Source organism: Podarcis cretensis (genome assembly GCF_951804945.1).
Source record: "Podarcis cretensis genome assembly, chromosome: 7".
Lineage (NCBI taxonomy): Eukaryota > Metazoa > Chordata > Lepidosauria > Squamata > Lacertidae > Podarcis > Podarcis cretensis.
Window position 1 is genome coordinate 70,010,345 of NC_137176.1, and position 14,132 is coordinate 70,024,476.

General features: G+C 39.5%; 1 protein-coding gene across 6 annotated transcripts in view; it reads left to right on the top strand.

The window, feature by feature from the left end:
• VPS13B (vacuolar protein sorting 13 homolog B) overlaps positions 1 to 14,132 on the top strand; it is a 398,969-nt gene that overhangs the window by 265,484 nt on the left and 119,353 nt on the right. For all 6 annotated transcript variants that reach the window (XM_079984696.1, XM_079984699.1, XM_079984695.1 and 3 more), the window contains exons 32-33: positions 2,459 to 2,585; positions 4,213 to 4,356. In XM_079984696.1, the coding sequence (XP_079840822.1) occupies positions 2,459 to 2,585; positions 4,213 to 4,356 (271 nt within the window). The remainder of the gene's footprint in view (positions 1 to 2,458; positions 2,586 to 4,212; positions 4,357 to 14,132) is intronic.

The window sequence follows — 14,132 nt, forward strand, 5'->3', positions numbered from 1 at the left end:
GATAAAAGGATAGCATCAGCTCCTGTGCCCTGATATTTCCTGCAAAATCCATGTGGATGTTTAATTGTGCAGGTCTTCATGGGATTCAGCATAGAGGCTTGAATGTACTATGATAAGCTAATCAACAGGAAACATGCATTTCATTTCTCTTACTGTAAAAATGTTTGTCAGACTTCTCTGATAATTATTTTTAACCCGCATTAGCGCTTCCCAATAACTAAAATGATTGTTGCATGAATGATATTAGGAGAGAGCTAGTTTCCATTCCTTTTTTAAAATGGCTGTATGGCTAAGTGACTCATATCTTCTGCAGCACAGTAGTAAGCTGCACTGTTATAGTGTGCATGAATGGAAAGGCCCAACTAATATACTTATGTAACCAAACTTGTGATTGCTGGTATTTCTCCATTATTTCTCCTTATAATTATTTTGTGTGGACATACAACAGCTTTCTTGTTTTCTCTATTACTCTAAACAGATGTTCTTTAAGGTATACTAAGATGGTCAGCTACTTTAATATTTCGGAAAGTCTTGTCTTTGAAAAAGGTATAAATATGTAACAGATGCCTAAGTGGATCCTGGAGTGAACATAGTGTGGTCATAGTACCATCATTACACCGTTCCTTGTTGAGGATGCTCATATGGTACCCAGCTGTCTCAAGTTAGCAGAACACTTAAGGATAGTACAGTGTGGAAGACTTAATAAAAAAAGTGCAGGTTTATTTCATATTATTTCCTTGGGATCACTGAAATGGACACCTCATTTTTGAAGACAACGTTGTCCTCAGTTTCTCTTTATAGTTGCATTAATTCTAATACCTGCTTTAGCCATCTTCCTAGATCAAACCATTAAAAAAGAAACTTAAAGACCATTTTAATGACTAGGAAATTGGTACTGATGTGTAGTAAAATAGTGAACGATCTTTCCTTTCTCTGAATGTGACGATACTAGAGGGCTGAAAATGTCAACTCTACTTCCACTATTATTTTTTTCATAAACCATTAATTGCCTCATGACTTCATTTTTAACCTGGGAATTTGCTTAAAAAGACCTTAAATGGTAGCCTAATAGCCATTATATTCCAACTAATTTTCCATCTCATTAACGGTAAGCGGTAGTCCATCTTTGTAAACATCTTTCAAATAATACAGTTGTTTTTCTTTCCACACATCTATATTAAAGGCTCTATATTTATTTTTGAAAACCCAGTGGAACTGTAATGGAATAATGGGTGAGAGGCTGTTGGACCATTTTGTCCAAATTTTGAAAGTTTGTAAATGTGAATGGATTTGTAAGCCACCGTAAAGAGCATAATTTGCTTTTTGAAAGTTATTACTTTTATAGGGACACCATCTATTACCAAGTTCTCTAATGTGCTCCATATATTTCTCTTATTGCCAGACATTGGGTCTGTCATGTTGCTAAGTTGGCATGCATTGTAATAGCTGTTTAGATTTGGGAGCCCCGATCTTCCAATAGTTGGGTGATGGTACAAGCAAAGATTTTTAAATGTGTGGTCTGTCAGATTGAAATATGAATTTGTTTTAACTGCAGGCGCTTGGTCCATAATAGAATGTTTCATTTTGTTCAAGCGTTGCATGTCCATATTTATTATATTCCAGACTTTGCTATAATTTGTCCGATAAAATTTGTTTAATCAGTTATGGGCAACCTGAATGATGAAGTATCTGAAGCTTTTTTCCTAGCTATTGGGCTTTGTAATATTTTGGAGAAGGTTGCAGGGGAATATGAAAGAACAGTACTTCCAATTTTTGAAATTTTACCTTAAGTCCAGAGACATTTAAAAAGGTATCCAATTGTATACTCAATAACCTTCCAGCATTAATTGAGTCCGATAAGCAGTACATAAAACAGTATGGAGTCCCAGAATGTATTCCATTCCATTGATAGTTACAACCTTTCCTGCTAGAATTTGGTGTAATCTCATTGCCAGGGGTTCTATAATTAGAGCAAATAATAAAAGTGATAATGGGCAATTTCGTTTTGTCCTGAGGCTAAGTTAACATTTTTGTGAATTTGTATTACTTATCCTAATTGTAGGAGATGTACCGTAATATCATAAATATTTTCCAATAGTCTTACCAGTTTAGGGCCAAATCCAAAAAAAGTTATCACTCTGATTAAGTGCTTTAGTTCTACACAGTCAAATGCTTTAAATATATCTAATGATAAACACACTACTGGTGAGGCAGTCTGTTAATATGGTATGTTATGTTTAATAATTTCCTACTTGGGTCTGCAATTTTATGCCCCAGGACAAACTGAGCTTCATCCAGATGAATATATTTCCCAATAAAAGTTTTCATTCTGTTAACCCTCACTGTTGTGAAAATCGTGTAATCGTAAGTTGAGTAGAGAAATTGGGTGATATGATTCCACTAATGCAAGTTCTTTTTTAAGGTTTGGGAATTAATATAAATTTTCTTTTTCTTTTAGCATCAAGCGGCATCAAGAACGAAGAGCTATTTTAACTCCAATTTTAACAGACTTTACAGTGCGAATAACTGCAGCTCCTGCCATCATTTTCACAAAAGTAATCTCACCAGAGAATTTGCATACAGAGGTTGGTATTTGACTTGAGATGTACTTACATGGCTTTCAGATTCATGTATCTTTCTGAATGCAGATATTTGCAATAGTTAAAATGCTACATTAAGTTGAGTTTAATTATAAAACAAAAACCCGCATTAGCTATCAAAATGTTTTTTGAAAGGCTCTGTCTTCTGTAAATCCTTGTGTGTAGGTCAGAAATAATGATTATTGCATGTATGCTAAGAAGAGCAATAGATGGTAATTGTATGCAGGTTAGCCTGTGTTTCTGTGTTTCTTAATTACATTTATAACAAACATGCACACTGTTTAATCAACACAGAAACTCTGTAAGGTGGATTAGGCTGGCAGCAGGGATGGACAAATTAGTTTATTTCTGCTCCATGTCAGTTTCACATGTGTCTAGTCATATGCCTGGTTCATCCTTTCCAACACCCCCCCACACACCCTTGCATTTGAATTCTATACATTTCTCCCTAAAATACATGTCTTTGATTTAAGACACAGCTCCAGACCAGAATGCCACCTCTACATTTCCTTGCAGCTTTCTTGATTTTTGCTTCATCCAGTTGCTTCCTTCCTTTCCGTTTTCATCAGTTCCTTACAGATATCACACAGCACCCTCTTTGCTCTCAGCCCAGTTGGAAGAGGAACCTTTCCTTGCTATCCTTTCACTGTAAATGCCAGGGATTAAATATGGGGTTGTGGGGCATTCTATGTTCAAGGGATATTGTGTATTGATGAGCTGTGGCCCATCCTCACAATGCTGACTTGCTACTGCAAATGTGCTGGAAAGGAAATCTAAAGGAAAATGTTAAATGACCTAGGGAATTGCTGTGCTGTAGAGAAGGCATTCCATGAAAAGTAACAGATGAATTTTACTGTAGCTCTTGTTAAAGAATGTAAATGTTTTGGTTATTATTATTTTTTTAATCAATTCCCTTGATGAAATTCAGTGAGGAAGGGAGAGGCCTACTACAGATTACTAATAAATACTTATGCACATGTCATGATAAGGGTTATGAGCATCTGCTTAGTAAGCAAACCTGCTCATTTTCTTCTTTCCGTCTCGGAAGTAATTTGCCAGAAATGGTCAAAAGCTTTTCCTATGTGTTTAACAACAGCCATAAAATAATGGTCATCTAACTATAATTCTGCCAAGATGTCAACAGTAGTTTACAGGCAGCTACAAATCAATTAAGTCGGTTATTTGTGGGTTGCAACGTACAATTTCATTATAAACCAAGATGAGTTTGTATTCCACAATGTATATCTGTCATTGAGAGCAAGGAAAGGGGAAGTGTAGTCCTCTGCCAAGAACATGAATAGAGTCTCTGACAGGCCAGAATTTGATGCAACAAAGAAACAGGACCTCACACATGAAACAAACAAAATGTATCTTAATCATCAAATATCCTGTTGGAAGCCTAGTGGTATGCTATTCCACCACTCCTCCACCTGATTTCCTTTTACAGATGGTGCACAGTGCTTTTCTGCCTGAAGAGATAAGAAAATGTTAATAGTCCCAATTTGGAGAGTATAAATAGTCTACATTGTGTTTGGTTAGAAAAGAAAATTACATAATTGCCTTGAAACAGCTGGTATCCATTGACTTTGTTTTACAAACTTGTTTTTCACAGGAAATTTTAGTATGTGGCCATTCTTTGGAAGTGAATATGACAACAAGCCTGGACTTCTTCCTCAGTGTGGCTCAAGTACAACTCTTGCAGCAGTTAATACAGACTAATATGGTTGGACTGGAACCATCCAATAAAGCTGCAGAGGTAACTTTGTTCTTTCAGAGTTACTATGGTTCATATACTGCTATCCCACCCCCCATGTACTCTTCAGCATGTTTTGGCTAGAAATGTGTGTTACCATTTCGCTGCTACTTAAAACGTCACCTCAGTGTTGGGGTCTCTCCTTCATGATTTCTATGCAGGGACAAAACCCTGTGACATCTTTGTGGTACATATTTCCTTGGTCTCCTTATGGTGTCCAGATCATTTGAGGGGGGAGGGTATACCTTTTCTCTTCTTCAAATTATGGGCAACAGTAAAACTGCCAAAATCACATTGACACAATCCTTCTGATGAGCCTGCTGGGTGATCCGTACCTCTGGTGTTCAGATAGACAGGCTTGCATGTCTAGTCCTTGAAGTCCTTAGTTTTAACCCCAGTCCCTGAACACATGAACGAATGTTTATTATTACGGCCAAACAGCCAGCATAAGTCCCTAAACACATTTCTTAGGTATTTCATTTATTGTATTATTTATCTTCCTTTTCTTTTAAGATACTTAAGAGTTGTTTACCTGGTGTTCCATTTGGTTTCCCATCTAGGTCTGGTCTACGCTGGCTTTAGCTACAGTAATAACAAAATAAATACTAAAAAGCTACAGTATTCACCAGAATTTTAAGAGAAACTAGTCCGTGCCCTATACCATGGGATTGATTGGGGGTTGTGGGTTTAATCTTAATCACACAGTGAGGTTGGTTCAGTTTGCTGAATATCAATTTGACATGTATTTATTTATTTCATAAAGTGTATACACCGCTTGACTGTAAACAAAAAAAAAACCTCAAAGCAGTTTAGCAAGCATAAAACAGTAAAATCAAGAAAAAATAACAAGCTTACTTTAAAACATACGAAAGTTAGAATAAAAAATAAAAATTTTACCTCAACTTTCTAACCATCAGGGTAGGCTTGCCTAAACAGGAAAGTTTTTAGCGGTGTCTATTAGAAGCATATTAAGTGTCAAGAGAAAAGGGCAATTGTGACACTTGACTTGCCACAACTGTCCAGCAGTGGAGGCCAGTTGTGCAGCATCATTCTTATCCTTTCTACCACCACCTTCTACCTCTGGCCAGGAATGGATTCTAGAGCTATGAATCTGTTATCTGCCTTGGTAAGGTAGCACCTTCCCATCTCTATGCATTTTCTTTTCGGAAAGGCAGATCATTCAGTGGATGGTCAAACGTGGTGACAAAGGGATATGTGCATCATTTTAACATATTCATGTTTGCATCCAGGTGACCTTGATTGACTGGCTGTTTGACACAGTCAATGGACTGAGTTGTTCATAAGCAACACCTTTCTTGGGGGCCAAGAGAATTAGCTGGAGAAGTGTTAATTGAAAAGTGGACTGCCCTGTCTGCTTCCTATATACAGGATATATCAAATGATGTAACATTTACTAGAGTTGCATGACTTGGTTGCTTGGAAGGGATGAGGACCGGAGAGGCTGTATGTGAGAAAGAGATATACCCTGGTATGGCAGGTCTGTGTCACAGCAATGTTTCTACTTTTGTTGAAATGCTGAATACAAGACATACCGTTTTGCTTTTTCTTGGATACTTTGCAATCATGGGGCCTCTTTTGGAAGTTAGCTTTCAGAGCAAGTATACTATGGGAATATTTGCAATAAATAACTTACAAGGCAATGTTTCCCATCTTGGTGGAATGGATAGAATCATAAAGTTGAGTGTGTGCCCAGAATTTTAATTTAGGGACGGTGCTGCTCAGAAATCCGGTGCTTTGTCCATAGACCATACAAACTTTGACAATGAAAACCACTTTAAAAATATATAGCACTTTTATCATGTCCAGAGAATGGCACACTCTCTCTAGTTCATGCGCTTCTTAATTAGCGTAGGCCTTTTAAGGTAAAACACTTATAATTTTGTATTCTGCTATAGAAACAACTGGTCAGTCAGGACATAGCTATTTAATGCCTTTGCATGAAGTGATTCATTCCCTACCCGCTTCCACAACCAATGGAATATTTCAAAATATTCACCCCAGTTTTACTGTGGTTGGTGTCTGCTGAGGTTCTGTTCTGAGAGGGAGGAGCTTAGCCAACACAGCACTTCAGAGACTGAGTGGGAAGTGGCAGAAAGAGCAAACAAGTTGTGTTGCTTTAAATTAGGGAACCATGTCAAGGTTGTTTGCTTTCTCTGTTGTAGAGAAAGGAGAGGACTTATTTTCTTGTAACTTGTCACAGAAAAAGTAATCCCACGCCCCTTAGATTCTATATCTACTCTTCCTAGCCTTGCTATTTCTTCCCTTACTCACTATTTAACCTTTCTGTTTATTCCCCCGCCCAGACCCTTGCCCTTGCTGTTTCTTCCCATCAGTTCCAGATTTACATAAAGGCGGAGTGGGCTACAGCCCAGGGCCTTGTAATCCGGGGGGGGGGGGGGGGCTCAGTCTCTTGCCAAAATAAAAAACAAAAAAGGCAGATTTTACTCTCTAGGGCCTATTGCTTAGTAACATTAAACATGTGGTGTATGAGTCTGTGACTATAACAGTTACACAAGTGTGTACTTACTGTTTAGTAAAGTTCATGGGGGCTTTAAAGCTACTCAGAACCAACTGATAATGTCAGCTATGAAGCAATACAAGTGTTCAGATCATGGTATATAATTATAAGGTGCTTTTTTAGAACACGTGAGGATTCTTTTATATCATTGTGAATCGCAATAAAATTTAATTTTGACTTTTCGTGAAAATAATGAGTAAATGATAATAAAATGGTGCTACCCCTAGCTTCAGCTGTTCCTAGCTATCCTGACCTTTGCTCCTTCAGCTGCAGTGGGCTGCTGCTGACCCTGTGATGATGGATCTATAACTGGAACTTTGCTTTGTTTCCTCTCTAATCCTCAAGTGTCAGACTTGAAGTCTCAAACTTCTCTGCCACATACAGGCAGAATTACACTTGTCCAGCACTTCTAATGGGGCTGACTTCTGACCACATGGCATGCCCAACAGTGGTAGGGGTGGAGAGATGTGGGGGGTTGCAATTTGGGTACTGTGTTTTTTTCTCATGGCAAGAGTGATGGTGTCATCTGCCAAAGCGGTGTTTGCCAGCCTTCTTAATATGTGTTATTGAAGGACAGGTCTAGCCTGGCACATGATCTCTTTCTCTGGAAGGCTTCGCTCAGAAAGTCACTCAGTAAAGCTTCATGGCTTATTAAGGATGTGAGCCCAGGTCTCCGCAGCCAAAGTTTCACATGCTATACACCACAGCACCCTTTTGACTCTTTGTGTGCCTGGGAAGTGGCAGTGGGAAAGGTCCTGAACTTCACAATCTACCACTGTATTCCTGCAAACGTCCTGACACAGCTCTTCTCTTACAGGAGATCCAGGAGCAAACACAATGATGTGTGTTTATTGGAAGCTTCCTGGCAGTGCCCATTTAAAAACCCTCCATGCCTAACTAACCCTCAGACTGCATTTTAAACTTTCATATCAGCATACAGACTGTGTAATAGCTCCAGTCTTTAGGAATTTTGATCGTTTCTTTTATCTTTCTCTGGGAGTTGTTATAAATTATTTTATGGCAGAGGGCTTTTGTTTTCCCTTGCCTCCCTCTCACAACCATGTTTTTCTTCTCTGAGGAATGAACAGCCAGAAGAAGAAATAAAGAGCCAAGCATTTGTTCCCCTTGCTATATGCTTTCCAGCTCCCGCTAGAAGCTCTCTCACATTTCCTTCACCAGTAAAGGAAGGCCATCTTCTGTTATCTAAGCTGCAAACACCTCCTCCAGCAGGCAGCCCTTTGAAGCATCTACAAACTAAAAGTTCAAAGAAAACCAACAAAAAATATCCAACTTTAGGCTGATTTATTATCAAGGTTTCTGAAGCTAAATATATATAGTTTGACTAAGAAATGACAAATGGAAAAGAAAAGCCATAAATCTCCAAATATTTGCAGGATGTAAACACAAGGGAAAGGGGGAAATGTTAGTGTTTCGCAAGAGATCACTAGAAATCAGATGTTGACATTCAGAATGGAATTGTTTTAGAGGGAGACGAGGAAGCCTATTGCCTGTGTTAATGCATAATGCCATAAAATTATTTTGCAAGGAATCGTGTTGAATTGTTTAAATTAAACTGAATTAAACACTAGAAACACCAGGCTAACCTCTCTCTCCCTCCTTCTGCAACTGTTCTTCACTCTCCAATCCTGCACCTTCTCCAGCCTCTGCCTCTCATTTCCTGGCTGTTACAGGTTCTCCCCGTTCACTGATCACTTCTTCCAAGTCAGTCTCCAACCCCTCCATCCTCTGCTGCCCAGAATCCAGCCACCACTCCTCAGTGTCCAGCCAGTCCCTAACACTTCTCTGTGGTCACTCCCAGGTTGTGGAATGACCACACCTCTGAAACGCATCTTGCTGCATCCCAGTATGTTTTTCTGTGATTGTCGTAGCTGCACCTCTTAACCCAGAACTTTTTTTGAAGCAATGTCTTGTCTTCCTCTGTATTAATATACACTGTTATTTTGTGGGTTTGTTTTATGATTTTAAGGTAGTCCTTATTTGTTTTTTAAATTGTATTTTTATTATCCATCTTGAGACTATTTGGTGAAGGGTTGGCTTATAGGTTCAGATTATCACTGAATGCCTAGCTGTAGTTACAGGTAGGTAGCCATGTTGGTCTGCTGTAGTCGAAAGAAAATAAAAAAAAAATTCCTTCTAGTAGCACCTTAGAGACCAACTAAGTTTGTTATTGGTATAAGCTTTTGTGTGCATGCATGGACAGTATTCTCAAAGCTACCAACATGAGTTTGACCAAACTGTGGGAGGCAGTGGAAGACAGGAGTGCCTGGCATACTCTGGTCCACGGGGTCATGAAGAGTCGGACACGACAAACGACTAAAGTCTCTATCTTGAGAATTTTCCCTGTTTTTAAACTTTACTTAAGGCCCAAACTCACTTGCAGTGGTGCAAAGTTCTCTAGGGGTAGCCTCCCAGCCAGTGCTGGCCACGATTCCTGGGATGATATAACACAAGTTAAATTCACCGTTTCGGTGAAGTTAAACACAGGTAGCGTGGGGATGGAGAGGAGACAGATGTTTGTGGAGGTTAATCCTAAACTAAAGCCTCAACATCTTTTGTCTCCTATCACCTACACACCCCGAAGGGGACAAAGGAGGCAGCAAGAAGGTTCTTTTGCTCTGAAGGGAAGCGTCAGGGACTGACATGCTTTGTTGGCTTCCTCTAGTCCTTCTCTGATACAGCTGTACATGTATAGCCCTTTGAGGATCGGCAGAAGCTAGCATGGTGCAATGTAGCTGGAAACAGGGGACTGTCAGCCCAGCATGCTCCACGGGAGACGGGTGGATTCACAGGAAGTGGCAGGACTTTATGCAGTTCAGGCCCAGAACAGCCATACCATTCTTACCACCTCACCCCCACCCCTTCAGCAGCCATGCTTCTTCTATGTAATTTTGTTTTCGTCTGAATTTTAAATATTGACTTGGAGGCTATATGATATAAAAGGAACCCTCCTAAAGTACAAAAGCAAAATGCTACTGCTACATTACAATAATTGAATAACAAGGTGGTTTTAGAATGTGGGCAGCAAAAGCTGAGTGTATCAAGACTGCGTGGACTAGATGGATTTGGAAGCAGTAATTACTTCGTTCACAAATATCAAGTAATCATCAAATTAAACCCACTTCCAAAAGAACCATATGTAAGGAATAACATATGTATACTTCTGAAACCAGTGTTATAGAGTAAATTAAATGTTTATATTTTAACAAAACAAAAAACATATTGTGTAGAGGCTAAAGAGGAACCACATAATTAAGGCCAAAAATGGTTGCTCTTTGATCTAGGTAGGTGCTAAAGGACAAGGCATTATTTTATGCTAATGCCACATTCTGAATTTGTTGATACCTCATGCTACAGTTCTCAGATCCTAATTCATACACAGTTGCCTTATTCTGGTAGAACTTGCTTCCTTAACATTGCCATTCTTTTTAGACTTTTCATTTTACTTGTTTATCTGTCGTTGAGATTAAAGCACTTAAGACAAATATAGAAGCTTCTGTGGGATTCTTTAGTTTCGGTTAACATAACAAAGATCTCACAGCTCTTTTATGTTAAAACTTGTTTTGCAAAAGTTAACCTTACATTACTTAAGCTAATGGAGAAGCAACCTAAATCATCTGGCATGTTACTTCACAGAAGAAATATTTGTAGACAATGCACTGTTGAAGGAATCAGACACATTTGCTAGTTTAGAAAAAAAAATAATCTTAATTTTGAAAGAAGAATGAAGCTGAAACTTTTCTGTAGTTCACTAAAGATACTTGATGAGCTCCAACAGTGGTCACCTACCAATGGAAGAGGCTTCTTCTTGAGTGACCAGCCAGCCTCTCCTCCATACTTCAGTGCCTTGTGCACTCCCAAAATATGTTCCAAAGGGTTGTGAGACCCTTTGGAACATATTTTGCTCCAAAGGCTCCAATCTGAAGAAGATTTGGTGAACACACAGGGGGGATGACAAAGCCCCACTGCGTGAATGGAAGTCCACTCACATAACATTGAATGTTGCCTGGTCCTTTCTTTGGGGTCTTCTGTGTATAAATCTGTAAACAAGTGAGCAAGTTTTCTTTCATGTTCATCAAAATTCTTTATCAGGCTGGAAGCAAAAAAGCAATGGGGAGACAATCAAATGTTTCTGTGTCTGACGGAAACCCCAAGCAGGCAGTTTATATTCATAACAAATGAAGTAGCAGGTTAGGTTGTTCGTTGTGCAAAAGAATCTAATTTTGTGCCAAACGCTTCAGAGAAAATAAAAATGATGGAATTAATTTAGATACGTATTTGCACCCAAGGGCCCCTGTTTCAATTAGTAGTAGGGGTAGGTCTGAATAACTTCTAACTTATATATTTTTAAAGGGACATTCTTTTGAATCACGTTTTCTCCTGTAATTACTACTCCATTTGCTTTCTTATTATTTACAAGCACTTCTGTCCCCTTTTCCATTAAACATAACCAAGATGGCTGACAGCAACAACAATAGTATAGTCTACAATAAACAAATGAACAGAAAACAACAATCGACATTTAAAGGAGTTTAAAAGAATGGCAGCAACTAAATAGAGGGTTAAAATGTTTTTAAATGGTAAGTTCTTAAAGGTCAGACATAAATAAAAGGTAGACATGTTGAAAATAAGATTTTGTATGGGTACATTGGACAGACACAAGTCCAGTGTCAAATTCTGTTGCTGGATAAGTATATACCGTAAATATTTGTTTCTGAGAGTGCAGATAACCATTAATTTTCTTGCCGTTATTTCCCCACCCAAAAAAAGTAGGGATGTCCCCTATCAGGAAGGATTGACCCAGGGCTTCATTTCATTTAATTGTCAATTTAAGGAATGTATACTCTACCCTTCATCAGGGCAGATTACAAAAAAGTTATGGGCAATATCCAATTGAAGTTGTACTCAGATTAGACCCACTGAAATGAATCCCATCCCATAATTATAATAAAGCAAGAATATCAAAATACAAGATCAGTATAAAAATGCACCAATATTTGGGGAGGCAAGGCCTCCAATGTTCAGAATGATTAGGGGTGGAGGAGGCTGAGTGTGGAGTCAAGCATGGCACAGCTTCAGTGACTGGCTGCTGCTGCTGCAGAGGCGAAGGAGCGGGAAAACAGCTCCTAGCTGGTGATGGCAGAAAGAGGAGGCCAGTTGTGGAACTGAGGGTAGCACACCTTGGCTTGGCTTCAGTGGCCGGTGGCTCCTTCTCCACCTGTTGCGTAAGGGAAAGACAGGGGAAGCAGTCCCTGGCTGGTGGTGGTGTCAAGAAGAAGAGACTGCGCATGAAAGAGAAGGAGCCACTGGTCATTGAAGGTGTGCTGCTGCTGCTGCTGCTGCTGCTGCGCTTGGTTCCTCCCTCTGGCTCCTCCCGACATCACATGTGCATTATCGCCCCCCCCCCCCTCCCATCTTCTGCTCAAGAGGATTCTGCTCAATCCTCTGTTGTAGAACACCCCATTAAAAGAAACCTTGGTATTCTCCAAGACAGTAGCAGAAGGGGAGTATAAGGAGTGTTAAGTATAAAGCTACCTTTTTCTGAGTCAGACTATTGTTCTATCTACCCCACTGTTCTGATCTGATTGGCAGTGGCTCTCCAAGGTCTCAGGCAAGCGTCATTCTCAGATCTTTAAACGGAAAGGTTGTGGATTAACCTGGGGCCATATGCCTGCAAAACATGTAGTTGCCACCAAGCTATGACCCCTCCACGTAGCAGGGGGAAGAAGGAAAAGGCATTTGTTAAACTTGTCTGTGGTATAGCCAATTCAAGGAGAATTATAGTTTGCACACACACAGAGTCCTTACATGAATTCAGGGGGTTGTGGGAGGGGGTATTTCCAGTAGAGGGTTATTTGGTGCATGCTTATGGAGGGAAGTGTGTGTGGACTGGCTAGACTGTGTGTGTGTATCAAATGGACAGATAATTCAATTTATTTTAAATCTCATGGTATAAACTTGGGGTGCACTTCTGCTAAAATGCACTCTACACTGCAGCATTAAAAGCCTACAGTCCACTTAAACCTGATATGGACAAATGACTTGTCCATTTTTTTTTTACCAATTTGAATTTGAAGTTACAATCCAAATATTCTTGTCGTTAATTATAAAGTGCTGCCTTTTTGTTTCAAGTAAATTTAAGGCTACTTTGCCATTTGTATTTCATGTGAAAAAAACCATAAATATTGATAAAACAGATTCCAGAAAGCCGTATACAAGAAGCCAGACAGCTTAAATGTAAAGTGGCTGATACACATGCTGTGCAGATGCCATTGATTTGTTACCATCCCTGATGAAAAATCTGTACACACACACACACACACACACACACACACACACATATATATACAGAGAGAGATTATTTCTGAAAATCCCTACATTTTTCATACAGTTTTAAACGCTTCTATTAATCTGTGAGATGCTAACTGTATTTTGTATCCAAAAGTTAAAACATGTATGGTAAAGTTGATCAATGTAATGCAAATGTACTGCTGCTTTTTCTGAAAATTCATACTTCAGGTGCCCTAGCAACGTTCCCTTCTCACAATACAGCCACCATGTGGAGGCCACATGAAGCTATCTCAGCTGAGTGGCTGCTCCGTACAGCAAATTGTTTATGTTTACTGGCTCCCACCCACGTGTCTTATTTCTACACTGTCAGAAACAGCTTGGAAATTGTGTGGACAGAAGCCATGTGGTTTGTGAGTGCTGAGGGCCACTGAGTACAATATGGCCACCACCTAGACACTGTTTGAAACAGTGAAACTACTTGGCAACTGTTCCCACGTAGCACACCATGATCTATAAAATGGCTTGCCATGCAGAGTCTGTTTGAAGCAGGAATGTTTGGGGCTGCGTGCAGAGAAACCACATGGCAAGGTACATACCACACAATGAGTTGGCATATACACATGAAGCATCACCACCACATGGAGACAGTTTCAGGCAACCACCCTAAGAGGTCCATATCATGAGAATCAGCTCACACAGATATCTGCCCACCCTGCGATCCAAGCTACCATACAGAGGCAGTTTCTGGCAGCCTCCATGTGGCAACTGTGTGGAAAGAAACCGTTTCTTAGTAACTAAGGTATCAGAGTTTGTTGTAATGTGTATTAATGTGTGCGTTAGTATGAAACAAATTATAACGTCGTGGGACCAGACAGCACAAATGGCAGCTTTTCCTATGTTAATCCCCATTTATCCAGTGTAGCATATAGAT